The 27,568-nt window shown below is 41.1% G+C and overlaps 3 protein-coding genes across 4 annotated transcripts in view; all 3 read right to left on the bottom strand.

Moving 5' to 3' along the window:
• The window catches only part of mmd (monocyte to macrophage differentiation-associated), a 194,560-nt gene that overhangs the window by 118,881 nt on the left and 48,111 nt on the right, over window positions 1-27,568 (bottom strand). The gene's annotated exons all lie outside the window — the stretch shown is intronic.
• LOC126405769 (uncharacterized) overlaps window positions 1-27,568 on the bottom strand; it is a 118,631-nt gene that overhangs the window by 72,235 nt on the left and 18,828 nt on the right. The gene's annotated exons all lie outside the window — the stretch shown is intronic.
• Window positions 9,554-26,225, bottom strand: foxk2b (forkhead box K2b). The gene is made up of 9 exons (XM_050069680.1): window positions 25,727-26,225; window positions 16,672-16,866; window positions 15,300-15,453; window positions 14,439-14,585; window positions 14,062-14,255; window positions 13,563-13,765; window positions 12,759-13,004; window positions 11,673-11,873; window positions 9,554-11,145 (listed from the first exon to the last, which is right to left on the bottom strand). The coding sequence occupies exons 1-9, from the start codon at window positions 26,017-26,019 to the stop codon at window positions 10,946-10,948; spliced, it is 1,833 nt and encodes a 610-aa protein (XP_049925637.1). The 5' UTR covers window positions 26,020-26,225; the 3' UTR covers window positions 9,554-10,945.

Raw genomic sequence — 27,568 nt, 5'->3', positions numbered from 1 at the left:
CTGCATGATGCTGCCACAAAGCAGAAGTACCTCATACAAGTGTTTTTAGCATCCCATTAGCATGTAACCAGCAGCAGCAGCAGCAGCAGCAGCAGCACAGTATGTGTGCATGTTGGGGCCTCTCAGTTAAATACCTCTGAGTGCTCTTACCATCCACTTGCTGCTGCTTAGAGTTTTTAAAGTGCTCAGATTAGTGGGACTCCTGCTTGTTTGGGGGCTCTGGGATCTGGTGTTGGTCAGCTGTGGAGCAGTTACCCACGGTTACAGCCTCATCAGAGTGTCACAGGCTCCTCGCTGCCAATAAACGTCCACACAGCCTCCCAGAGCAGAGCATCTCCTCTCTGCTTAAAACCACCCACATCCCTGTCTCTCTCTGTCCCTCTTTCACTGCTTCCTCCCTCTCCCACTCTGTCTCCATCACGCTGTCATCCCTCTGTCCTCATTCCCCCCTCTGCTGCTTATGGAAATGGCTGCTGCTCAGCTGCCATCGGATGTCACGTCAGGGCAATTGAGAGGCTGAGAGAGCGAAAAAAACAACAACAAAAAAACAAAACTCCATTAAGGTGGCACTTCTGCTGTGCACTGTTGTGACCACACTGTCATCCGGTGCAGCACTTGTGACTTTGTGTGTGAGTGTGTGTATGGCTGTGCAAGTCTGCATGCTTTGCTCTGCACTGGCATCATGTGGTCAGTCAGAGTAATGCAGTCTTGTTACAATCCGCAGCATTTTCCATGTGAATGAAAAGTCAGTTTTCTACGATACTATCTTCTAGACTACTACTATAGTATATCTGATGTTCTTACTGGTGTTTTCCCGGGCTTTTTATATTTACATACATTGTATATTTTACATACATTTATATATATTTACATTTGGTGGTTACATGACAACAAAACAGCGAAATACAAAACAGGAAATCCTGTTGTCCAGCTGGGTAGAACATTACTTTTAGCTCACGAAGACATGAATTAGAAACAAAAACATGTCATGTAACTTTAAAAAGAGGTTCATCAAAGAACAGGAGACAATATGATAACAAACATAGCAAAAACAGAAATGAAATAATCTCAACCTTTTGGGAAATCTCTTCAAATTGTAAATCTACAGGTCAAAATGCAAAACAATGCTTCTTGCATAAAAGAAGCAGGATGCATGACGACACAAATTTAAACATAAAATCGTATGGTGAGACAATTGATATGACTTTAATGTCCAGCGGGAGTGTTTCACCAAATTTGCAAGATTTAACCTATGATTTGGAACATGAGATAATTCCTCCTTGTGTTGATTTTGACAGGTTTTACTTGCCATACTTGCAACAAGGCTTTGTTTCAACATTAGGGGGACAGTTTGGGGGTCCTGCACCATAAAATGTAGTGCGTCAAAACACTTCATTTTCTGCATTGTAAGGAATTTTTATGCACCAGTTTATAGTGTAAATGTCTTTAATTTTGTCAAGATAAAAGTCCTCTGCTACTTTAAGTAGACACGTTCCCTGCAAAATATTTCATGCCACAACTATTCATACTGGCTATGATGCAAATTTACAACAATTGTAACAGGACCGCCATTGTTGTGACCTCGTGGTGTGATGTCCGTTCCACACAGTGTTGTTGGCTGATGCCTTTATTCGCGATGTGTAAGCTCAGAAAAATTGACCTCATTCCAAAAAAAGGTTACGCTGCATTTTTGCTCCATAATACTTGCGTTGAGTGTAAAAGTACCTATGACAAAAACAACAGGTTGAAAAAATACATTTATGTGTAAATTAATCACATTAGAAAAATGCTCCCGGCGTGTCATGGCAATAAAAAAACAAACAAACAAACAAAAACCCCACTAAAAAGCATCAGTAGAAAAACAGGCCAGAAAAATCTAAAAAACAGGCCGAGTTTCTGCTCCAGATGCAGCAGCCACAGCTCTCATTGGATACAAACTCCTTTCTGTGAGGCTGAACGACTGAAAGGCTTGTTGTTTTTGCTGTTATGTCAAAACAGGGATTGCAATAATTACCAAATAACTGGATTTAGTCTCTTAAAATAGCAGCGTCACAAGAGGAAATCCACGTGGAGATTTTGTGTAACCAGGATTTTGCTTCAGCGCTCTACACAGTGTTGATGTTTTCCTTGAATACATCTTTTTTACTTGTCATGTTAAACATACGTCCACTTTCTATGGTTTCTCACATCACACGTTGCTGATCCGCCACATTGTTCATGTCTTGTGGAGACAGCAGCTTTAAGGAGCTGCAGGTCAACATGCAGAGAACAGATATTATCAGAGGATTAGAGTCCTGGATTAGTTTCCCTCTGGGAATACAAACAGCAAGCAGCCTCATGACCCGAGAGACGGGCTAATAAAAGACACCAGGCTCTGGTTTTGGTGTCTGAACATGGTCAGATGTTCATTCTTGAAAAGAAGGGAAAATTCTACGAACAATCTGAGTGGGAACAAATCATGCAGAGTAGATTTTTGGGCAAACAGCACACTCTTTATCATCTCTGTAAACCAGCTTCCAGAGTATCAACACTCAGTCCAGGCAGTCGCAACAAGCTCCTGGTTTCTATGGCAACTCCACCTACACAGCCAGCAGTGGAGGCAACACAAATGTGTTCATAAAGTGTTTTAAATTCTGCTGCTGCTTCTTCCCACTGTTAGTCACCTTCCACTGGTGTCTATCAGTATGCTGTACAGCCGATGTAAGAGACTAGAAGCACTCATCAGGGCGCTGAATATTCAGAGACTCAGTGTTGTACAGCGTGTGTTTATATACAGAAGAGCTCTCCTGCCTGGAGCCAGAGGTCAGAGCCCCGTCACTGATACACTCATTACATAACTTGTCTCATTTTGAAAAGTCTGAGAGGAACAGAGAACCTACTGCTGGAAGAGAAAGCTTCCACAGTTAAAATCAACCATTTAATTTTTACAAGCCAAGCTGCCAAGCTATGCCATATCAAATTATTTTAAATATTTTCTGTAAAAAAAAAAGTTAGTTGCTGTTAAAAAGCAAAAGAAGAAATTAGAGATGCAATCTGGACTCGCTGCAGCTAACAGTTGTTGTCATTTTAAATTCATCTTCTGATTTTTTTATCAATCAGTAAATGCCCAAAATAATGACAAATGCCTGACACAATCATGCTGATAAGATTTGATATGCTAGTTGTGGTCAGTTGAGTGTAAATGATACAGTTTATCAGTGCCTCATATTGATAAAAATTTTACTCAATATTAAATTATTTTCTCACAACTCAGTTTCTGTGTTACCTCGTGGTCACAGGCTAGTTCATCAGTGAGTAAACCCCTACAGAGGTTATATAACTGAGCAATAAAAATACTGGACAAAATGCCAGTAAGATCACACCACTGTCACATCCTGGAAAACCTGAACATGTCAAGTTTTGACAGCTATGTTGCATTTGCAAATGCCAATTTTATCTGCAAGTATTCGCATGGCCATTGCTCATCAGGCTCTTTGTGACATGGCGTGACCATTGCAGGCCCTCAGATTGTCTACTAGTAATACTACCTCAGGTACCTGTAAAATACTGTAGCAGAATACCTCCTTTGGCTGGATATCCTTTTCTACAAAGGGAGGTAGCATATACAATTCACTGCCTACTGAAGTCAAAATAATAATGTAACTATGTGTAGGGATGGAATGTAGGAAGGTAGGTATCTATGTGTACGCAGTGTGTATGTGTGTATATGTGTAAATACTGTATATATGAGTATACTGGCAAGTCAAACTGCTGTTCCTTTAAGGTCAATAAAATGTACCACATAGTTTTACCTTGTTGTCTGTGATCATGATTGTTAAAGGAACTCCTAGGTACGGGCATTGGAAATCAGCGGTAGCTATAAATGCTGTGATACACTGTATTGGAATGGTGCAAGTCTTAATGTATATTGTATTTGTCCCCATCAGATAAAGATTAAAGCTACAGTTGGTACATTATAGAAAAATAACTCTTTGTCATATTTGCTGAAACTACATCCAGACAGCAGTGCACAGACAGAGGTCGTAAAAAAAATGAATGTTCCCCTGCCTCCTCCTACTGCTTCTAATAGTGTTTACAAGAATCCACCACAACTGAAGAAAAACAACCAACCAGAACCAAGAAGTCTCTGACGCAGCTGTCAATTATGTCAGTGACTGCTCGCAGGCTGTGGTCAAACTGCCAAACTAGGCAGCGCTGAGCAAAACTGTTATAGAACGTTGCAGAGAAAAGTTGCAGCGGTGTGAAGTGGCCGTCTGAGCTTGACTCAAGCTGGCTGATGGCGTCACCTGCAACTCAGCTGGTCAAATTGCTGGCAGCTGGTTTTAGAAGGTAAAGTGCGTCATCTGTTTCAACAGCCAATTGGCTTGTTGTAAAGTTCACTGGTCGGTGTGTTTGCTTGCTGCGGCAAGTGCTCCATCCCCGCCGAGCCTTCTGTTTCTGTCCTCATGGTGTACCGGTATCCAACAGTGGGTTGCTGCTGCTGTTTGCTGTATGCGCTTATGCCCTGGCAGATTTTTAGAACGCTGCAGAAGAGCGCGTTGCAAATAGTTGCCTGTTTCAACTCGTCTCGTTGTGAATCTTTGGTCTGAACTGGACATTACTGCATTGCTTATTTTCCACCTCAAATGTTTTGAGAAACATAACTCAGTGTACTGTTTAGCTGTAAAATGACAGAGTTTGCTTTGGCTGGTGGGTGGTGCTTGGTTTTGGCTCATCTGTTTCCAACATGGCGGCTGGGTCACAAACTTTCTCATTTTACAGCTAAACAGTACACTAAAATATCTGGAAGCACATGAGGTTGTGTGAACAGTAACAGAATCTTGATTCATATCTGATGAGTGCTGCCTAGTTTGACAGTTCGAGCGAAGTTCAAGAGTCATGACTGACAGCTGCATTAGAGACTCCTTGGCTCTGATTGGTTGTTTTCATTCACATGCAGTAAAGCCACTGTATGTGCTAAAAGGCAATAGAGTAGGCAGAGGGATATGATTTTTTCCCCCCAGATTATCTATCTAATTTAGTGCTGTGTGAATATAGTGACACTTTCAGCAAATGACAAAAACAACTGCAGCTTTAATATAGCCTGATTTTACCAACAGTGAAAAACCTAAAAAATATTTAAGCTGCTACACACAGAATTTGACATTTCTGCCTGAAGTAGTGACTCGAGTGGTTATATTACAGAAGACACTGTGGCACATGAGGCAGCCTATGTGAAAATTCAATCAATCAATCAATCAATCAATCAATCAATCAATCAATCAATCAATCAATCAATCAATCAATTAATCAATCAATCATTTATTTGTCACATGACGTCATACAAGCTACAATTCCAGTGAAATGCGATCAGCTTATGGGTTGCAGTTAAATCTTTTTTGAACCACTTCTTAGATTGTAGGCTGCGGCTTTGTAATGTTCAGTGTTCCCAGATGGTACTGGTAATCCAGTTTCTGGTTGTGGAATGACATAATTGTAGTTTTGGGTAAGTTGGTTCTCTTATTTAATCGCCCCTCCCCCCTCGCCTTTTAATAAACCCATGTTTGTTCCATCACTTTTACAATATCATGCTGACTCATTCACTAACAGACCACTAAATGGTATCCTATGCTACCCCAGACTTTGCTTCTCAGACAACATACAAGCTGCTTTACCTTCTTGGTGGAGGATGTGCACCAACTTCTCTGTATTTTCAGGTAAAAATAATAATTTGGCTGTATTTATTTACAGATAGTTCTCCTAAATGACGCTAGAATTGAACATCAGTCAAAGATAATGTAGTAAAAGACAGTTTTTTGTGGTAGAGACAGGAATGACACAATATTTTTTGAGCTTAATGGTTCATTATTGACCTTAGAAATAGTAGTTAGACTTTTTATATGTACCTTTTTGGTATACTAACATAAATCTAAGCATAATTATTATTTGCTAAATTATATTAATTAATATAAATGACGAAAATAATAATTATATTACTTTGCTTTACTTTGCTGTGCTTTGATTTTACTGTTCTTGTATATTTGTCTGATCTCAAGTTGCAAATAAATGGTGAACACCAAACACCTGCCTAAAGTTCTTCCATCTGTGTACCTGAGAGTGTAAACACTTGTTAATGAGCTTCCTCCCTGTTAATATGTCAGCAAAAGACGCCTTATGTTTATTTATATGTTGAGTTATTCCCAGTAGACTCCGGCTAATACTGTCTGTGCTTTCATCTGTCATGAAGTGTTTTTATTCAGACTGCAGGTTTCTCTCCTCTGCTCCGTGTTCCCACTGGGATCATTAAGTATCAACCAACAAACCTGCAGGTAATTAGCATCCGAGGCCGGTTTCTTCATCAGTGCTATTTGTCAGTAATTAGCTCATGTACGCACATCTGTATTGTTCACATACTGATTGTGAAATAATTTTAAATTTTGCATCATGAGACTAATGTGTATATAACATTGTTTATATTTGTTTAAAGGTCCAGTGTGTAGGATTTAGTGGCATCTAGTGGTGAGTTGCAGAATTTCAACTTCTCCCTTTTTAGTAGCTATTGGTGATCCCAAAACTCAGAAATGCAGGTACAATTTCAGGTACTGAACAAAAACACAACACTTTGTAGTTTCAGGTGATTATAAACTAATAAAAACATTGTTATATTATAAACCATTTCTGCCAATAGATGCCTCTAAATGACCTTAAATTAAACTGTCATTATATTTCTTAGCAGCTAATCATGGATATTGTAAATTGCTACTGAAGTCAAAGTTTTTTTTCTGTGTTCGTACTTCAGCACATCTGCTCACAGCTCCAGCTGAACCCTCTGTGGCAGCTGAAGTGAGGAAACACCTTCGACACAGCAGCTTTATTTAGCTCCTCCAACACAAAGGAGGAATGTTGGACCTCGGCGGGGTGCAAACTGGATAATTGTTTCACTGTCGCCGGGCGTCTGTTTATCCCAAAACACATCAGAACAACATCAACGGTGAGAAACAAGTCAGTGAGCAGAAGGTTTCACAGGCTGTACTGCCTCTTTCTGCCCTGTTGTGTCAGTGCAGTCACACTGCAGCTGGAGAACTGATGGAGGGAGAGTCCTCAGCATCAACTGTGTCAATTATAAGTTTGTTAATACTAAAGGATCATGCCACGTTCTGTGCTGAAGGAGAGTTACTGTTCAGTTAAAGAAGTGTCTTGCTGCTGTAAGGATGCTCTTTTCATAAAACTAGGTGGTCTATGCAGTAGAAAGACATTTGAAATTGGTGCTACATGACCAGTGAAAGCAAAGGAAAAGGGCTGTGGCATTCACTTTTGCTCAAGTGAAAACCTAAAACTACCAGAAGTCACTGCGCCACACTGCACCAACACACTAAAAGTTTCCGAAAACGTTTTTAGGCAAGAAAGAGGCAACACAGTAAAAGAATATCGGTTCATCAGCACTGTCTAGTTTTACCGTTTGATCTCAGTTTTTCAAACTTTGTTTAAACAAAACAGGAAACAGTATGGCGGCCACATCCTGTTCACAAATTCTCATATTACAGCCAAACAGTGCACTAAAATATGTTTCTGGAGACATTTTAGGCGAGAAATGGGCAAAACAGTAACTGAACTTTGGCTCATCAGCACTGTCTAGATTTACCGTTTGATCAGAGTGTGACAAAGAGAAAGAGACAGAGATGGCCCTCTCAATACGCTTTTTTCTCTTTGTGTCGTGTAAAATGCAGAAGTATAATTCATAGTTTTAGCAACAGCCCTAGAGCCAGCGAAAATCTGCCGGATAATGCAATTTGAGCTGGGAAATGAGCAGGGTGCTGGTGAGATGGAGGGAAGTTTACCACAGTTCATTTACACATACTGCCCACATTGTTATGATACAAAGCTGGTTGAAAATCAGCAAAGTGTCCCTTTAATTACTCTGTTGGTGACTTTAACCTCAGAAATGTAGATGTGAACTGAATCTTTGCCTTCTTTGTTTTGTTGCAGCAGAAACATCAGAACACTTGTTTCCTACAGTGAACATCCTCATTAGAGCCTGACTGCGACTGGATTTGTGCAGCTGATTCATATAATCATAAACAAACAGCCAGAACTTCCTCTGAGGCTGAACTATAACAGAGATAGCTTTTTAAATGACCTCAGACATATCTCTGACATTTTTGTACTGTGATGTCTTGTTTGTTAATGTTACGATCTCAAATCCTCATCTGTTTCAGAGGATATGTGCACCTGTTCCACCTTTTGTTCTTTTTTTTTTTTTGCACATATATTTAAAAAGCATCTTAATTTTATAACTTGAGATTTAATGGTTTGTTCATATTTTCCTCGTCTCTAAATATTGTCTCCGGTTTGTTGTTTCCATCTCTCTTTCTCTTTTCCTCCCTCTAAGAAACTTGAAACTTTAGTTTTGTGTGTTTGCTTGCTAGATGAAACTATTCACTGTGCTTCTGCAAGTAGACGAGCAGACTCTCATTTTACTTTTGTCAGACTAACATCCGCAAGATAAATATTCAGACTGAATGTTCCTTGTGCCACTTTCAGTTCAGCTTCACTCTTTCTGCTCTGTGCATCACTTTGTCATCTTTTGATTCTGTTTTTTTCTCCAGTTTTTTTTCCCTAGTAAATTGTGTTCATGCATCAAAAATGTGACCACATCTGTCAAAGAAATGTGAAATTAAAATGGAAAAAATAGCACAAACTAAGAGGCAACATTTGTATAAAAATATGAAAATGAAATATGTAATGGTGATCATACTACCTGAGATAAAGTGAGAAAAATAATCACAATGATTTGATTATTTTATCCCAACAAATGTAAGCATAATCTATCAAACTTAACAAATTACCAAATTATGATACTACTGCTTCTATTACGCTGCACTGCAGTTCTGTGAACTGTAAAGTTCACAGAACTTTTGTAAAGTGTTTGTGTGTACTTATTCTGTGCAGCCCTAAACCATATGCTAGCTCCCAAAAATGGCATTCATTCATCAAAAGTTTGAGAACTCATTGAGGGTTCCAGCAGTAAACCCTTAAACTGTATATTGTAGTATGAAATTTGGCAGTTACCATACCGTGTACATTTGCTTGTCTGTGGTATTGAAAAAAAGAGCAACCAGTCAGAGAATCATGCATCTCCTTTCCTCCTTGACTGCCTGTCAGACATTTTACACATACTTCCATTAAAAAATGGTTTCAAGTTTTAATTACGATAACACATTTGTTCATCCACAAAAAAAACGGGTTTTCCTTCAAGGGTCATTGTAATGGAAAATGGTAATAATAATAATAATAATAGTGTTATGATGTATACTGTGGAACTGTGAGATTTTCTGAGGCAGTTCTTGTACCATGAGTTTCACCGTTAAGTTTCTAAAAATTTCTCCTAGTGAAATTCCCCCAGACCCACCTGGGTTTGGTTGCAGAGGAATCTGACAGTCTGAAAAGTGTTCCTATACTGCGCCCCTGTGGAAAAGAGTGGAACTACAAGCAGTGTTGACACTAATGACAGTTGTTTCCTTTTTCTGCATCAAAAACGAAACCATGATTCTGCAACAAGAGCCAGAAACAGAAATGGGCTTTAAATTAATTTATTAAAAAAAAGCATTTCTCCACTGAAGCAGAACAAACATCAATTTTTTGTCTTTTACTATTGTTTGGAACGTGTACAATCAGAAAACAGACTCGCCAGGTCGCCAGAACAGAGTAAAATAATCAAGCAAAGGGGGGTCTGCCAACACCACAACGTCAACACAGCCGGGAGGGATGAGGAGGAGGAGGAGGAGGAGGAGGAGGAGGAGGAGGAGGGTGGGAGGAAAACAAAAAAGAAGAAGAAGAAGGAGGGAAATGAAAACACAAACATTTAATCAAGTGCAGGTCTGGTTTGGACAAAGCAGGTCATTTTTCCTCTGTTCAATTTACAGTTAACAACTCTTCTGTTGTCAGATACATGCAAGGTCAACATCTGGAACTACACATGGAGATTTCATATGCTTATATCGGTTATCTGTGCAAGTATTAAAATATGTAGGTATAACTAAGCAATTTTCATATGGATATGTCAGAACGAGGGGAAAAGAAACAAATATTACGAAAAACTATTACACTGTTTCACCGAACAGAAAAGGAAGTCCACGTAAAAAAAAAAAAGAGTGAGATTTCTAACTTAGTTACCGAAATGTCATCGACCTCATTATTTTGCACGCTTCCTTTAATTAAATTATTACTTATCTAGATAAGTGAAAATACATAAAAAAAATCCTATGCTCCACATTTGAACAACAAAATACTGCATATCTACGTACAGCTGCGATAAAGGAAGGTCAGTATTGTGAGAGGCTAGCTGCCAGAGTTTCAGGAATATTGGCTCCGAGTTGATCCCTTTCTGAATGCGTTGACCGTTTTTTCTTGATTTTTGTTTTTTTTCTTAAACCATTGAATGCTCATCATACTCGTCGCTCGGTTGGTCACTTCGGCCAGAAGCCGTCCCGACAGGTCCGGGGAGGACATTGTCTGCTGGCTGCCGGAGTCTCCTATCTGCTCTGAGGTAGATACGACAGAAAGGTGGCGTCCAGCCCGAGCTGAGTCAGGGCCTCTCCCCGCTGGACCACTTGAGGTCAAAGGTCAGCTCTTAAGGGTTAATTGCTGTTAAGGCTTCCTGTGGTCTTGGTTTAGTCACTCTCCTGTTTCAGTGGCTCACAGGGGACACCTTTGAGTTCATCTTTGTCACATTTTTTTTTTTTTTTTTGTTCTCAACCCACATTCCAGTCTTTAAAGGGGTGGACATTTTTTGATGCTCTAGAACAGATAACCCAAACTGAAAATGAAAAGAATCCTCTCCGTTTGGCACCTCGGGAGTCAGTGGTAGAAGGAGGAGAAACGAAACAAACGACGGGGACGAGAGAGAGAGAAACTGTGGAGGGAGGAGAAGGTGGTGGGGGGGTTGTGTGGTGTGTGGTTGTACAGACTAGTTGAGGCCTGGGTTGTTAGCTGCCGACGAGTCTGAGTCTGCTGCGGCGGCCGGGGTCGAGGCCGCCTCGTCCTCTGTTTTGATGCGCTTGGTGTCCGGCTGTTCGCTGGCCAGCTGGTCCCCGTTCTGTCGTTTGGTGGGGAGGGAGGCCGAGGCCGAGGCGTGGGCCGCCAGCAGGTGGAGGGGGCTCGCCACAGCTGCAAACAGAATGAGAGGGGCGGGTTAATAGAGGAAACACTTCACTTTCAGAGCAGTTCAATCTGTGGTTAACCGACATTTGTAAGCAGAAGGAAGTGTGGTCGGCTCAGCTGCAGAACGGGATAATGAAGGCTTTCTGTGATTCAGTGAAGGCAGAGTCTTTATTGCTGAGCATAAACATGAGTGTCAGCGATCTCGTGGTTTACTGGTTTATCTTTTGGGTCAGCAACCATCATGCAAACATGCTTTACTGCCTACATGAAATTAGAGCTGAAAAAAGCATCCCTCACTTGGCATCCATACTACAAGTGTTGAGGCACAATGTTAACTTCAGTCTCTCTTCTAAGCTTCTCCAGTTCATTTAATAAATAACACTGAGCAGTCTGAGCCATTAAATATTTAAAAATCTTAATGAAACAAAATACTTCTAGCAAAATCTTTGAAACTGAAAGCTGAGGTTTTTCCATGATGGCGTTCCCATAAAGCTCCCCAAACCTGCTTTCCACACTGCTCCTGTGCTTCTCACCTGAGCTGGCGGATCCCTGGATGGCAGTGGTGATGCTGTGGGTGCCGTTCTGTGTGATGGCCTTTATAGGCAGCTGGTGCTGACCCATGGGGGCCTGCTGCACTATGGTAACAGTCTGCAGGGGAGTGCCTGACTGGGAGCTCTGGATGATGCGACTGGAGCCGCCTATAGAGGCGATGGTGGGAACCGTCTCCACTTTGACTGCGATGAGGACACACAAACAGGTCAACAATGACTCCTGGGAAAAGATACTTGCTGTTGTAGCATAATGATGAATTGAGGGTTATGAAACCAACAATGGTGGGATCAATTTAGTAAATTGATGACAACAAAGGATAAACTAATAAAGCAGAATCTAATTTTCCTCAAAGCTGCATCTTTAGGCCTTCTTTAAGACAAATACATTCACATTTATAGCTTAGCTTTATAGCTTTGAAGCTGATCTGGCCATCCACATGAACAGTACAGTCTTCTTAGGAAGTTTTCAAACTGTTTTGATACTGGATCAAGATGATACTTGTGTCTAGGTACCCATGACTACTTTTTCATTTATCTTTTCTCATACATTATATTTCCATACGTAACTCAAATTAAACAAGTTCTAACTACAATTCAACATGTTTTAAATAAAAAAGAAGAAGCTTTTCTTCATTTAACAAGCTAAGGCTTACTTTGGTAGCTAACATTACCGTTGGCCACCCACTGACCAACAGTTACTATGTTCAAAAATAATGAGCTCTTTGTTGGTGAGGAAAGAAAAAACCACGGTTTCAGGTTTTACTCAATAATCAAATCAACGGTGTGACTCACAGGATATGGAAAACATTTTTTCTGGAAATCATACATAATCTTAAAAGGTCAAGCTCTGGGAGAGACAGCTACTGATGCCAGTACGACTGGGTATCGACTAAAATCTTTTGATACGGCACAAATAAAATACCAGAGCCTTAAAACCAAAACAATACTTTTTTTATTACCTGAGTAAACAAGACCAAGCACTTGGTGCCGTTTTGGACAGATGTCATAAAGTTTCTATAGCCTTTACTGTAGTGGATAACAACATTCCCCACAATGCCCCTGTCTCACCTTTGACCTCTGTGTGCTCGCCGTTCTCCTGCGGCTCGCTCTTAATGATGGTGGCTGGCTGGGCGATGACAGCGGTGGAGCTGAGGGACCCGCCTGGGATCTGCTGCAGGACGTGGACAGTCTGGACAGCGGGCTGGGAGGTGCTGGTGCTCACTGGGGAGGCCATGGTGTAGGTCACTGGCTTAATGGATTGAGGTAACTGACGCTGGACTGCTATGAGTACCGGCTGGTTGTTAACAGGCGAGCCTGGAACGGAGACAGTGCCGCACATGGAGATATTTATATATACACAGGAAGCATGCAGGTTTATTAATTACTTTTAATATTATTTTCAAACTATGGACACTATCTCAGGGCACTCAGGGTGAGCAAAAGAACGAGCATTTGTATCAGTGTGATGGAGAGCACATAAAGTGTTCAATAAATAATGTGAGTAGCAATAAAATTTAACAACCTTTTTACAGTTTTACAGTGAAATCTACTGATAAGATCTGTTTTATACATCGTTCATTTGGAAACAGTTAAATAATTAATACCATTAACACTGATAACCATAAATGTGTGTGCTCCTTCATAAAAAGCTGTCTGGAATAAGTCTGACAAGAAGATAAGAAAGATATGAAGAGCATGTTGTGGCAGAGAATTGGATCCAAAGCCAGAATCAACATTCACAGAGGCTAAAGCAGCTTCACTGAAAACTACACACACTGCTTTAGACCACCGTGTTGGAGAGAGAAGACACTCAGACAGCCTCACATCCAGCCATGTTCAGAACACAAAGCCCAGAGAGGGAAGATCTCATACCTGGTGTGTTTTGTGCAAAGCGTGCTTCCTGGATGACTGCCAGTTTGGGCTGGACGACCGTGGTGGACGTCGGGGTTGGAGCCGCAGAGGTGTCCAGCTCCAGGGGAACTGGGGAGCCCTCCCGTGATAGGCTGTCAGGGGTCTGGACACCGCTGGAGTGAGCGGAGAGAACCCCCGAGTGATTGGGAGACGCTGGGGCACTCCTGAAGGTCAGACGGACAAGTCAGGTTGACTCTTAAATATCAACACTGGTATTCAAACTGATACTGAATAGAAGAGGTGGCTATGATGGCTGTTTTTCAACAACAGATTAATTTGTGGTTGTTGTCTGTTGTTAAATCAAGTCTGTTAAACTACAGAGTGTGCAAGTCAATTTATCTGGGAGATAAACAGAAGCTTATCTGGAGACTGACTGTAAAAATGTGTTAATTTGAACGACCGTGTATGAATCAAAGCCTGTGTGTGTGTGTGTGTGTGAAACAGTGGCGTGAAACCAGACCTGGAGGAGAGGGGTCCGTGTGGGGTCCTGAAGCAGGGGACGCCCCGGGGCCTTCGTTTCCTAAAGGCCTGCTCGATGAGCTTGCCCTCTGAGGACGGGTCTATCCTCCAGAACGAGCCTTTGCCTGGCTCCTCCTGTGACCGCGCCACTTTGATAAAATAACGGTTCAATGACAGGTTGTGACGGATCGAGTTCTGTGACAGAGGAAACAACAAAAAAACACAGTATTAGAGGTGTTTTAATGGTTATTTTTGGGAGTATTTCCAAGTTAACACTGAGGTTTTGGCACAGACTCTTCAGCAGATCTGTTATATTTTGTACCACCATGCTGACGGTCAAAGTGAGCTCAAACAGACGAGCATGAGGCCAGAACTCACCTGCCAGCCCTTGTCTGCAGTCCTGTAGTAGGGGTAGTTCTTTGTAATATGATTGTAGATTCCATTTAGTGTGAGCTGCTTGTCCTGAGCCAGTGTTATGGCCTGGACAATCAGCTGTGCATAGGAGTACGGAGGTTTGGAGTCATCCTGTGGAGTGGAGAGGAAATGCAGATTTATGAATCAGAGCCTGTTACCCCAAGATAACAAACTGTCTTCATGTCACCTTCATTACATTAAAACTACCACAACTATTTACAGACAATACGGCAAACACTGCAAAACTGTTTCCATGTCATAATGGATGTTTTCCATTAAATGAAAGAGCATCTTTGGTGATTAAAAACATTCCAACTGTGTCAATATACTTGCGTTTCAATGTTGTGCTTATTTATGAATATCAATATTTAGCCTCTTCCAGGATGTTGCGGTCCCAATAATTAACACAAATTGAGCCAGTCCCTGTGAATTCTGTGCAACATTGCAATTTTGTCCAATCACCGCAACTTTAATGCAAATTTGACGACATAAAACAGGTATATAAAACAGCTCTGCGTCAAAGGGCAGCAACAGCTGGTGACTGCCGATGACCAGCTGTTGCCGCCCCCACCCTCAGGCATTTCAGGCCACAACAATACCAAAAAATAGCCTGCAGAATCCTGGAGGGACTGAATATTTAAATAAACACTTTAATCAGTTTGAGTGGGATTTACTTGAAAGACCTAAGTTGACTGTGGGTGTGTATGAGAGGGCTTTGACACTGCTAAAGTGAAATAAGTGATGTGAACTGAATCACAAACTAAGGGTCAGTTTTAAAGAAGATCTTCTCCTTACACAGTGACTGGACTTTACTCCTGCTCTCACCTTGGGACTGTCCCCTCCAGAGGCGTCTTTGTCGTTCTCAGGCTGTGAGTTGTCATTTATAAGCTGCAGCTCTGCAGAGCTGACCATGCGACCGCCCATCCTGTAGCCTGAAGAGCCTGCACCGCGAGGGCTGGAGGGGCACGAGTTAGCAGCACTGCAGGAAAGCACAACAACAAGCCTGTCAGCTGCTGAGAAAACTTACTGTAAACATATCTTACACTAAATCAACACAATAAACAGCCAACAATAGGTTTGGATTAAATGCTTAAACCTAAAATATAACTAGTCCGGCATTCCCCAGAAGGGAACAGTTAGGTTCACTGGCTCACTTATCCGCAGTCTTTGCTGCAGTGGCACGCTTTTGGCCGACATCTATGCAAATCGTCCTACCTCCCAGATTGTCTGGAAATACTGCAGTCACTTTAGGAGCCACTATCTGGCCTAAAGCTACGGTGCATTCAAATCTTAATCAAGTCTAATTACCCATTTAATAGACTCTGATAACCAGGGGATGAAGGGAATTAATGTAAAGGAGGATTTCCATATTTAATGTCTATTTCAGTACTCGGGACTCTGGAGATGTTGGTAAACCAAACAAAGAAGCAGCAGCTCAGGATTCCAACATGTGCTACACCTGCTGCCTCTTTTATTACGCTGACTGCTTATTTGCCAACAGTAAACACATTTTGTCATATAACCTTCAGATGGGACCTGTATGACAGAGGAAACCTGGTTGGTTTATAGCCATCTGGCCGAGATCACAGATTGAGAGGATCTAAAAGTCTGAGATGACGGTGCCTCACTCTCTGAGCCCTAGAGTCGCTGAACTAAGTCTAAGCTGATCACCACACAGAGGCCATGTCAAGGTCAGCTGACACCTCAAGGTGAACTAGAGGCAGAGTGGGAGTGACTTTTTCTACCACCATGCACTGATCTGGGATCTTAGATACATACTAATACATTTATAAAACACAAACTCTGTCCTGGACCTGTTTCTGTCATTGTCCCTATTGTTTTCACAATCCACCCACCTTTATCAAGACAGGAACCAATTTAAAAGTACAATAACTTATTTTTTTTAACTAAATTTACGATTTAGGTTGAATTAGCTGAAACTACCTCCAACCCGATCAAATTTATGAATTAATCTTCACAACTAGCCCAAAAACCAGAGGTGCATGAATGCTAAATGCTGATAACTCTTTGCTATGACTGGCATAAATGCAACTTTGCTAAATGATCAACAATTGTTTGTGAGGTTAGTTTCTAGATACTAATTTCTTAAGAGAAATCACTGTGGCACGCACAAAGAAAAGTCACTTCCTGTCTGTTTTGAGCCCTTAAATATATCATGATCGGCAGGAGTGAGTACCTAATGGTGCCAGTAGGCGATGGCAGGGGGCTCATTAGGTGAGCGATGTTGTCTGGAATGTTGATGGTCAGCGGGGAGATTTGGGGCTGTACTGGTTTCACTGGGGACTCTGGAGCTTCGCGCTTCACTTTCTTCCCGCTGGACAGGGCTGTGAATGTGATCTTGATGTTTGTGCTGGGGAACCTGAAAGTGCACCTGCGAAAGAAAACAGACACAGGATTTAAAAAGCTGTGCAGAGGCACCCGTCGATGAAGAGAGCATTTCAAAAGGCAAATCAAATCAACGAGCACTTGATAACACCACGTAAAGCTCATCTGCGGTGAAACCATTTGCTGATTCTCTGGCTGACTTTAATTAGCTGAGAGAGACTATGTGCAAGTTAATTAAATTTGAATACAGATGCAAGGGCTTGATGAAGCTCCCTCCTTCCTCCCGACACCTCCTGGAAATCTTTGTTGGAAACAGCAAAAAGCCGAGGATTATCATAGATAGCTCCACGTTATTACACTGCGGAGGACTGGAGCGCAGACTGGAGCTGCTCTGCTGTGGCTGTTCAGGGGGAGTGGTGGCCTCAATGGAGGACAGGCCTAAATTAGACGGAGTGGTAAATATAAAGACATGCTTAATGCGCAGTAGCCTCAGCACCGTGTCAGCAATTACAAAACATGCCTCAGATGGTAATGTGCACTTCTCTTCTGTGATTATTAGTGCTTAGAAGTGAGCTGATTGATTTATCTGTCTGAAAAATGAACTGACAAACAATTTTGATAATAATTATAGTAATTAATCAAGTATAAAATAGCAAATATTAAACACTATTTCTGTGTTATGTATCATTGCAAATTGAATTTCTTCGGGGTTTAGACAGCTGGTCAGACAACCAAGCAATATGAAAATGTGACAGTGGGGTCCTTGAAACAGTGATGGTCATTTTCGGTCAGTTTATAGGCAACATAATACATCAAATATTATTGGGTGGGAAATTAATAATGAAAAAAAAAAAATCAATACGTAAAGCTCAAGCACTAAACAAAGACTCCAAACCACTGTGGAACTTATTTCACTCTTCTGAACCTTTCCAACATTTTCCACAGTGACTTTCAGCACACTGCAGAAAATAGGGTAAGGACTTGTTCCATTTTCCTTTCAATGCAACACGCCTTGTTGCTGCATTTAATAATGTACCACTGAGGCTGCCTACAACAGAATGTGGTATCTCTGCCTCCAGGATGGATCTACTGCATGTCCTGCCGCCCTCAGTTAACTAGGTTACTGTTGCTCTCCTCATGGACGAAAAAATTGAGAAAACTGGCGAGCCGGGCTGAGCTGATAGTTATGACAGCAAACCATCTGAGAAGTTATGTGTGGATGCAGTTTGCATTCAGCACTACCATTTTCCTTCCAGAGCACAATTCCAATACCTGAACTTGGATATCGGCCGATACCAAGTATGGATCTGCTACCACTGCATCAAAATAAAATCCAACAGCTGTATACTACAAACCCTGTGTGGATGTGTAATGCTATCATTGTTGTATTGGCTCAAGTTGAACCTTTTTTCATACATGAACAAATACATCTGTGATACGACTTCAAATGCTTTATAAGATTTTAGAGCAGTGGGAAAAAACAACAAAATATTTGATTTCTGGGAAAACTGCTGTTTTAGCCAAGTGTGAAAATAGTTTTTTTTATAAAGTAAGTGGTTTCAGATTGGTGCAGTCTCTCATACTTGCCAATACCTGATCTAGTGTTTCAGGCGGTATGGGAGGCATTTCAGATAATTCGAGTTCATCCTTCATCTTAGTTATTTGACCTTAATTGCTTTTCTTCTTTAAATCAGATGTGAACCACAAGGAAATCACCTTAACTTGAATTTGTTTTCCTGCCCTTGGCTCATAATGTGCAGTTCTTGGTTCTTGAAACTTTACGTACTTTAGAAAATAAATAAACAGAAGAAGTATTAAAAGGAATGGTTGTAGCTTTATTATAAATAGACACAAATTACATTGGTGGTGTACAGTTGTGGAGTAATCAGCTGAGCTTAGGGCTGACTATTGCGCAACACCAATTGTTTTGGATGATGAGGCCTGGCAGGCTGCCACAGTGCTGGGGATGTTGCGCAAAACCAAAACCAGGAACGCATCATCTCAAACAGCGTTGTGCCTGCTTGTGAACTTGCAAGTTCATTCTTTCAAGAACAACTAGTAAGAGCGTTCTCCCCAAGAACACAAATGTGTTCTTTGCATTCTTGGGTTTGAGAAACGTCCAGGGTCAGGTTATATGTAGCATCAGCATATATGTAGGCTGATAAATAACATAGGACTGTAAAATCTTAAATATTAATATCCAGTATCTGTGAAGAAGTCACTTATTAGCTTGTCACTCAGTGAGGCAGCAGAGGCCGCGCAAATGAACCAAACCACAACAATTCTACAGCGTAATGTACAGGATTAGGTGATATGAGCTGCGTTTAAATTAATTGGAATTAATAATCTATTAGTTCTCATTCGTTCAAATTATTTTTTAGACAAGGTGACAGCTCTGCTTTATAGAATGACTTGGTATTTATTTAATTATTTGTTTTAAATGACTGATCATTGCCTCTCCACTTTATATGCAGTGGAATTAAAAAAACTCCAACAACCAACAAAATGGACTCAGGAATGCAAGGATGCTGCCAACAGAAACTGAGACAGGCTTTAGGGTGGAAGCCTTGTAGCCTAATTAAATATTTTCTATTTGATAAAAACAGACTTGTTATTGCTGTACTGTAGAGTTTTATATATGAGGAGGAAAGGGGTACAGTCATGGGAAATTTTCAACATTCACAGATAACGCTGAATAGAAGGAAACCTCCTAAAATGCTGTTCGGATCAGGCGGCCTGACACCGTGGAGACGGAGCGGGCGCACATTGGTTTTCATCTAGTTAAAGAGTGCCAGGCACAGCAGTTTCTTCGCCAGGCCCTCGCAGAGCTGGCATCTGCTGAGAGAACTGTATCCCTGACACCTACATCTCAAATTAGCTTTGCCGCTCACAGGAGGAGACTGAAACACTTCCTGGAGCCAGACTGGTGAGGGGAGACACTTTTCATTGTGCATGTTCCCTCTCAGCACCCTTTCAGGAAGGGTAAGAGACTTCACTGTGGATCTGACAAAGTCATGGAGGATCCTTAAATAACATCAGAGCGCTTCTCAGTATCTAGTGGCTGTGGAGAACTGACAGAGTGGGGACAGTGATATCTAAATATATCAATAAATAATAAAATATCAAAACCACTCCTGTTCCTTCATGTTCTTGTCTGTATTTCACCATGCTGCAGACGAGCACCGCTGTATGTACAAATATAAATATTGGATCACAACACAAACAAGCTCGACTGTCAACCATCAGAGCAACTTTGATAAGGGAATATTGAATAATGAGGACTGTATACAGTCTATGAGACTGGCTGCACAAGTTTAGATTGTGCATGTAGGAGCACATTTTTGTACATCAGGGGAGTTTTAACAAAGATCTTTCCCTTACGTCAGGTTTTTAGTGGTGACAGAGCCAACTCTTTTAAAAACCAAAATATTCCAGGGTTTCCCCGAGGAAACTGTTCCGGCAGAGGTGTTAAGCCATTCGTGCAATCATCAGTTTAGTTAGTAAATAATAGCTATACAATATCTACACTCATTCAATATGTGTATGAAGTGGTGTTTGCTCTTTTGGTTACGGTTTTATTTCATAAAAGTTTTTTAATATTGTTGGAGTTGGTCTTGTTTCCATGGGAAGTGGCCAGTCTCTCCTATAAAACAGGAAAACAATACTTTTCCATTGCTTGGTTTGATGGATATCTGCATGTTCTTTCTGCACTACGCCCTTTCTTCAAGTAAAAAATAAGGCAATCTTTGCAAAAACATCAGTGTTTAATGTTGTAGCAACACAAGCAGCCTCACAGGACCCTTACCAAGATAAAGTTCCTGGATCAGGTCAGCAGCTATCTGATCAAAACATAAGTAAAGCAGATGGAAGAAAACTGACTGAAAATTAGATACCACCTTTTGATATTAATGTTTACATGCACACTACTACTCCCCTTCTATTCAGACAATGACATGACAATATTCTGAATTTGATGCAGGTCATATAAACAGCATATTCTGTTTGGATATTCCCAATTACGCCATTTTATGAATTTAGCATTTTCCGATTAAGACATGTGCGACATGCTGGTATTATTTGGCTTTTAATAGTATTAACTGAGCATGTAAACAAGAGCATTCAAAATCTGCATTCCACTTAGGGTTGTTAACAACCGACTCGCAAACAGTTTTTGAGGCTGGGGGAGAGATGCATGCCCGATAGAAAAGCCCACATTTCTGGTCGGAAGGAGAAATGCACCTACTTTTAAACATTACTAAAGACTTAACTATCAAAAGGTTTTTGGAAATGTGCAAATATTGCAACACCAACCCTTTCAAGAAGGTGGTGGAAAGAATGAAGCTGTGCTCACACGGTTCAAAAAGTCAACCACCAGTAGGAAACTTTACAAAAAAAGTCCTATTTTGATCCAAAGAAGCAAAACAACAAGCAGCTCCAGCCGTTCCTTTCTGTATTTTGACTCAATAAACATCATGCTAGGGCACGTTAATCGAAGTATGCATGGCTGCATGTAAACAGGAGCATTTGTGGGAAATTCATTTTCATTTGCCATGTACACAGTTTAGCAGGAATATTGTCTTTTTCAGAGTAAGGACAAAAAACTGAATATTCTGTGCAATTAAACACAGTCAGTGTTTGCATATATTGTTATTTCATGGGACCAAACCTGTTACCATTCCCTTCTACCATTAAAATTGGTTTTTAGTGCCTAGCTTATCCAATCAGAATAAATCAGGCAGCTACTGACAATTATTTTCATTATCAAGTAATATTCTGTTTTTTTTTTCAATTTATCACTGCATATTTAGTCTATAAATGTCTGACCAACAGCTCAAAACTAAAAGAGATCATGAAATCATGAAGGTGTAATGCGAATGTTTTGCATTTGAATGGCAAAAATAATGACAAAATAGTTTGTTCAAGGTGCTGAATATTATTTGAAAATTGAAAAGATGTTGGTGATAAAAGATTGCAATGCTTCAGTATAAATACAGAAACAGTGCTTTTCTTATCTCGCCACTGCTCGAGACATCTACATAGATATGGAATAATCAGATATAGTCCTGTCAGAAAAGCTTCGTGATTTAGGAAATATTTGATCAAAGAGTGCGTAAACACGCCTTACAATCTAACCTAGGATTCAATGCCAACCTTCGATACTAGACACTCAAATATACGGCCAATTTCTGGATGATCATCAAATGGTGTAAATGTCCCATAATGGCAATGTGCGCGATTAATTGACCAGTCATCTAGACGTTGCTACCCCCAAAAGTCTGCACCAGAAATAAGCCAGTTGAACCTATTATTAAAATTATTATTATTATATTTTATGCAACTGGTTCGCCCAATGAAAATGCTGTTGTAACAATCAGGTACATTTCCTTATTATTCATTTTACAAGAAAATATGGATTTCAAGCAATGTTATTTGTTTAGTTTTATTTAATGAGTTGACAAGTTTTGTAGGATAATGTGCAATGTTTATAATGCACAGTGCCAATCCTTCTAGCAGCATTTAAAATAAGATTTGGACATTGAAAAATGTGATTAACAATTTCAAATGGATGTTAGATGCGATATTTTTTCAGACAATACTTAACATTGCAGATGAAATCACGCCAAAGTATTTTTTATAACTTTCAGTCTAGTCAACCAGTCTAAATTTAAACTCCTTTTTAAATGTCAACGAAATTAGTGTTGCACTATGCACTGATGACTTTACGTTCAGAATTAGACATCTTTAATAGTCTGAGTGAGGCTCAATGGTATGGAAAGCTGTGTCCATGTTGTTGAGCACCTCCCCTGAAACCATGCATTCATTGAAGCCTCTTTAATTGACCCTATTTTTCTCCTGTATGAACAATGAGGCCTGAACTCCTAACACACAAACGCACAGTTGCTATGCTGCTAAGCTGTGAGGATGGCAACAAACAAAGCTTGTTCAACTGAAAACCTTCACTTAATTTTCACCCCCATCCACAATGCAAAAAAGAATGTAAACAAAAGAGGACGGCGAGACAGGAAGAGCAGCAACTTGGAGAGAATTTGTGGGTGTGGGAGAGGACAGGGAGGGGAGGGGGGAGAAAGGGGAAGTGAAGGCTGTTCCTTTCTGTTGAGTCTGTTTACATCACCAAAGAGGAATCCCTGGAATACAACCGACCTGTCCCCTGGGCCACGGCTCTGCGAGTTCTCTCATGCTGTCAATCTGCTTCTTTAGCAGTCTTATCGTGGACACTGAGGGTCGTCTAAGTGTCATCTGTTGCGTGAGGATTACTATAAAGCATGTGAGCCTGTGCTAGGTGTCTTACTTATGGAGGCTCATGTTGTAAACACTGCTGCTGATTGAAAGCTCTTCATTGGCAGTCAGCCTGATCAATATGAGAACCTGAAACCACTGCTGCTTCATTTTGTTCCTCATGGTGCCTCCTAATGAAATGCATTGGCATACCAGTATGTGATGTGGCTAACAGCAGTGCAGCAATTGATTTAAATACCAACCTCGAAAACGCAAACATGCTCAGCTGCAGACAATATTTTTGTGCAAAAGGCCAATGTAGCGGCCCAGAAATTGCACCAAGTCAAAACAAGCTTGATTTGTGTAGTACAAAAAACTGGTTTCACATAGAGAGATTGCACAATAGCCGACTGCAGTGTGGGAAGTCTGGCAGAGGCTGGTAGGTTTGTCTACATTACACGTCACTTTGGTGAGTAAACTGCGACCACTTTTTGGCACGCTAAAACCCAAAATAAATCTGTCTGGCCAAAACGTAAATAGGGTTAGTTTGTTTAATTTTTTCACCAGAGATGATTTTCCACTCTGGTTTTGTAGTTTCAATTCTGTATGTGGGACTTAATGACTTTCAATGGCGCCTTATCTGTGAATTACAAAATTGCTTCTTCGTAAAACTGACAGACAAAACCCCAAAAATAATCAATGTACAATTAAAAAAAGAGAGAAAATTAGCAAATGTTGGACTTTTTTGTTTGATAAATGACTTAAAGCATGAACAGTGATTCGCAAAATTGTAGCAAATTAACATCCTATCCATCAACTAGGTGATTAATAGAATAATTGTTACTGCTCTACTTCAAATTGCTTGTTTTTCCAACCAACTGTACAAAACCCTGAGACATTTGGTTTACAGTGTTAAAAACACGCCAAATATTCACAGTTAAAGGGTTATTTTGGTCATTTTAACCCTGGACCCTATATTCCCATGCTTTTGTGTGTAAGTGACTAATGGGAACAACAGTTTTTGAAACTGGTCCAGTATTGAGACAGATGGCTGCAGCCAGCTAGGTTACCATGTAACCACTTGGGGCATTTGTGCACCAGCATCAGTTTACATCCACTAAAAGTGCTTGTTGTTGCTAATGACAGGCTCAGATTATTATTCTAGGGTTCTGACAATTTATGGAAAGCATCTCTCCAGAGATAAAACTTTCTAATACAGTATCAGATCCTTTTTGTTTAACCAGAATCTGCCCCAAAATTTCACTTCATTCAAAGTCGACAGAAACAAATAAAACTTACAAAAGCCACCTGGGTTCGTATTTATACTGTACCAACAATCACCAACTCACCAAATAAGTCCTTAATTTACCCAGTAAGATGTGAGAACTTTTAGGGGATGTAAATTGATGGTACACAAATGCACCAGGTGGTTACATTGCAACCTGTTTTTATCTCACATAATGCTGGAACATTTTCAAAATTCTTGTCTTTAATCACTTTGGAAAAAAACATGGGAAAATAGGGACTAGGTTGAAACATACATAACTTTCACATCATGAAGTTAGGAGCAGATGTTTGCAGTTTAAGCTTTAAGGATCAATCAATTACCAAACGATTCATGATTTGTTTTCTGTTGATGAAATTACCTTTGAGGGCTGCTACATATCTGGTAGAGCCTGCCTCCTTATTACTTTATTGCTTATCTTAATCTGTACATTTATCTGTACCAGCCACTCAAACATGGCTTACATCCAAACCAAGCACCGTGTTTAGAATGGGAATACAAAGGTTTATAACCCATTGCTGCAGTTAAGTACAGACAGGGCAACAGATTCCTCTGTGGGATAAATGTTTGTTTAGAAAACAGCACATGTCACCACAGTACATTATCAACAATCCTAAAAGTTAAACAATGGCACGCTGCAGGCTGCAACTTGCACAACATGGCCCAGAAACGCTCTCCTCAGAGCTTAACCAACCTCTTAGGCAGAAACTTACAATTTAATATTTATGTGTCCCATCGAGGTCAGATTGTTTTTCAATGGTTGATGTTTGCATATTACTGGTGAAATACACCGGCTAGCAGGACTTCGGCTGGTGTGAATAGAGGCTAAAGGTCCCGCAGGCTGTGCTGTTGTGAACAGATAGGGCGGGGACGGGCTGGTTTGTTTACGTTTAGGGGTCGAGAGCAGCTCCATTCACAACTACTGAGAAGCTGCAGCTAACTGTTAGCTAGCATATTTGCATGACAAACAAGCACGAATGTTTACAGTATCACGAGATACACATTTCGTACTTAGAGATTGTCCACGTGACAAAAAAAACTGCCACTAGTCAATAACAACAATAGCGTCCACATAGCTATGAGCTAGCTCAGTTATTGTGGCTAAGTAGCCCCAGTTCAGACACTGAGGAATGCGGCTAACGCTAAGATAACCACAGGAGGGAATGTGGAGTGAAGGCAGGCAGCTAGTTAACACTGTTGCTAACAAGAATGTCAACAAAGAAAATGGCATTGCGAACAGGATGCGGAGTTCTTGCTAACATGCTAAAACACGTGGTCCTCTCCGCCCTGCTAGCCACTACAAACCCAATGTTGTTGACTGTTAACTTTAGCTGGCTGGCTACTAGAGCTAGCATCCACATGTTCGCCGAGAGGGGAAACTTACATTCGTGGTAGCTGCAGAGGAGGGGCGCCCCGTCTGAGGAACACTCCATCTACAAACACCCCGTTTTTACCGAGACACCTCAGGTAGAAATCCCCGCTGCCCGTGCCGTCGTCGCTGGCGGTGAATATCTCCAGATGCCTCCGGGAGATGAAGCTGGAGTGGCCCATACTCACGTCCACGGAGCCCTGAGACGAGTTCCGGCCGATGGTCACCGAGCGCTTTTTCATCATGTATTCGAATTCACGGCCCTCAAGCCGGGCAACCGGCCCAGACGATCCGCTCACCACGGCCATGTTCGGGTTAAAGTCTCTAAACGCCAAATACTGGGGCAAATAAAACACCGGTGTGTGGACGCCCGAATGTGGCTTTACAGAGGCGTGTAAATGAATCAAATCTACCAGAGGGGCATCAAATTCAAAACAGGAATTTAGAGGGGAACATGCGAGGCCAGGGACAGCGGCTCCGACCCACCGCCGAGAGAAAGGGTAGCAGAGAGATCCAACCAAACAGAGCAAGAGGCGGATATGACTTTACTGACAGCGCGCTCCGCCAATCACAATCCAGCGAGCCTATGCAGCCCTGCAACTGCAACCAATCACACGCGAGAATTAACCCGAGGACAGATTCAAGGTCGGTTGGTAGGTAGCGATACGCGCATATGCTGCCCGGTGAGAAGGAAGAAGCGGAGTGTACATTTCTAACCACACAGGAAAGGAGCGGAGCCACCAGTTTACACGTGCAACCGGTCACAATAATCACTACAGCGAAAGATTGTCGATAATCTACAATCATGCATCGATATCACCGACGGATCATGTACTCAAATCATGAAACTACCACATGAATGAGATCATTTTGCAGGATCCAATCCTTCTCAGTCTCCACGTCGCAGCAGCGCAGAGCCACAGTGCGTGATGGTCTTGACTTCCTCCTCCACTACAGAATCCATGACTGGTTTTGGACGTTGCCCCTTTGCAGCATCTTGTTACTACTTTGCGATGATGAGGTTAGCTGTCTTTTAAATAATCATCGTTACGGTCTGTAATCAGTGCAAACACATCTTGTTGCCTTGACAGGGAGACAGAGCTGCTTCATATTACTCTGCTGGGGCTGCAGGTCTGTAATCCTGTGCTGTCCTGTCTGCAGGCCGTGTTACACCAGGGTGAGTGACCCTGCCATCTGTAGGCCACTTGTTTGTAAACACTGAGGTGAATGTGTGTGCGCGTGCATGCAACCAGTGAAGGCCTATATGAGATGATAACACGCCTGACAAGGTTAAAGTAGCGATAAGGCGTTAACAGAGTGTTTTCACTGAATGCAGCATAGTCGTGAAATCAAGGTAAGTTAATATAAGAATAATGATCTTATAATATGGGACGTGAGACATAAAAATGTCCACAGAGGCAAGGCCATATAAAACAGCATGATCTGAATCATCATTAAGGCAGGATAGAATCAAAAAGAAGGAAAAGGCCTGGTGTATATCCATCCTTTCCTGCCAAATATTTTCACAGAATAATTTGATGCACAATTTATTATGTGACATGATTTACCACTCCTGATAAAATCTTAGTCCTTTTGCCTCTGAGGTTATGAAATGATCGACTGTAGCCCTGAAATGATCAGCTATTAGTTAAGTTAGTTATTAAAATTAAGGGAAAAAAATTCCAACTTTTTTTTTGTTTGACGTAATTGTAAATGTATTTGATTTATTCATATCTTTTTGACTTTAGTTCATACAAGACATTTGCAGACGTCATTTTGGGCTCTAGGAATGGCAATTTTCACTTTTTGCAGACTAAACAGATGATTATAAACAACAAATTGGTCAACATTTAAAAT

This window comes from Epinephelus moara, chromosome 18 (genome assembly GCF_006386435.1).
Source record: "Epinephelus moara isolate mb chromosome 18, YSFRI_EMoa_1.0, whole genome shotgun sequence".
In the NCBI taxonomy this organism is placed as follows: domain Eukaryota; kingdom Metazoa; phylum Chordata; class Actinopteri; order Perciformes; family Serranidae; genus Epinephelus; species Epinephelus moara.
Note: the sequence above shows the minus strand (reverse complement) of the source record. Positions and strands in the feature narration are given on the sequence as shown.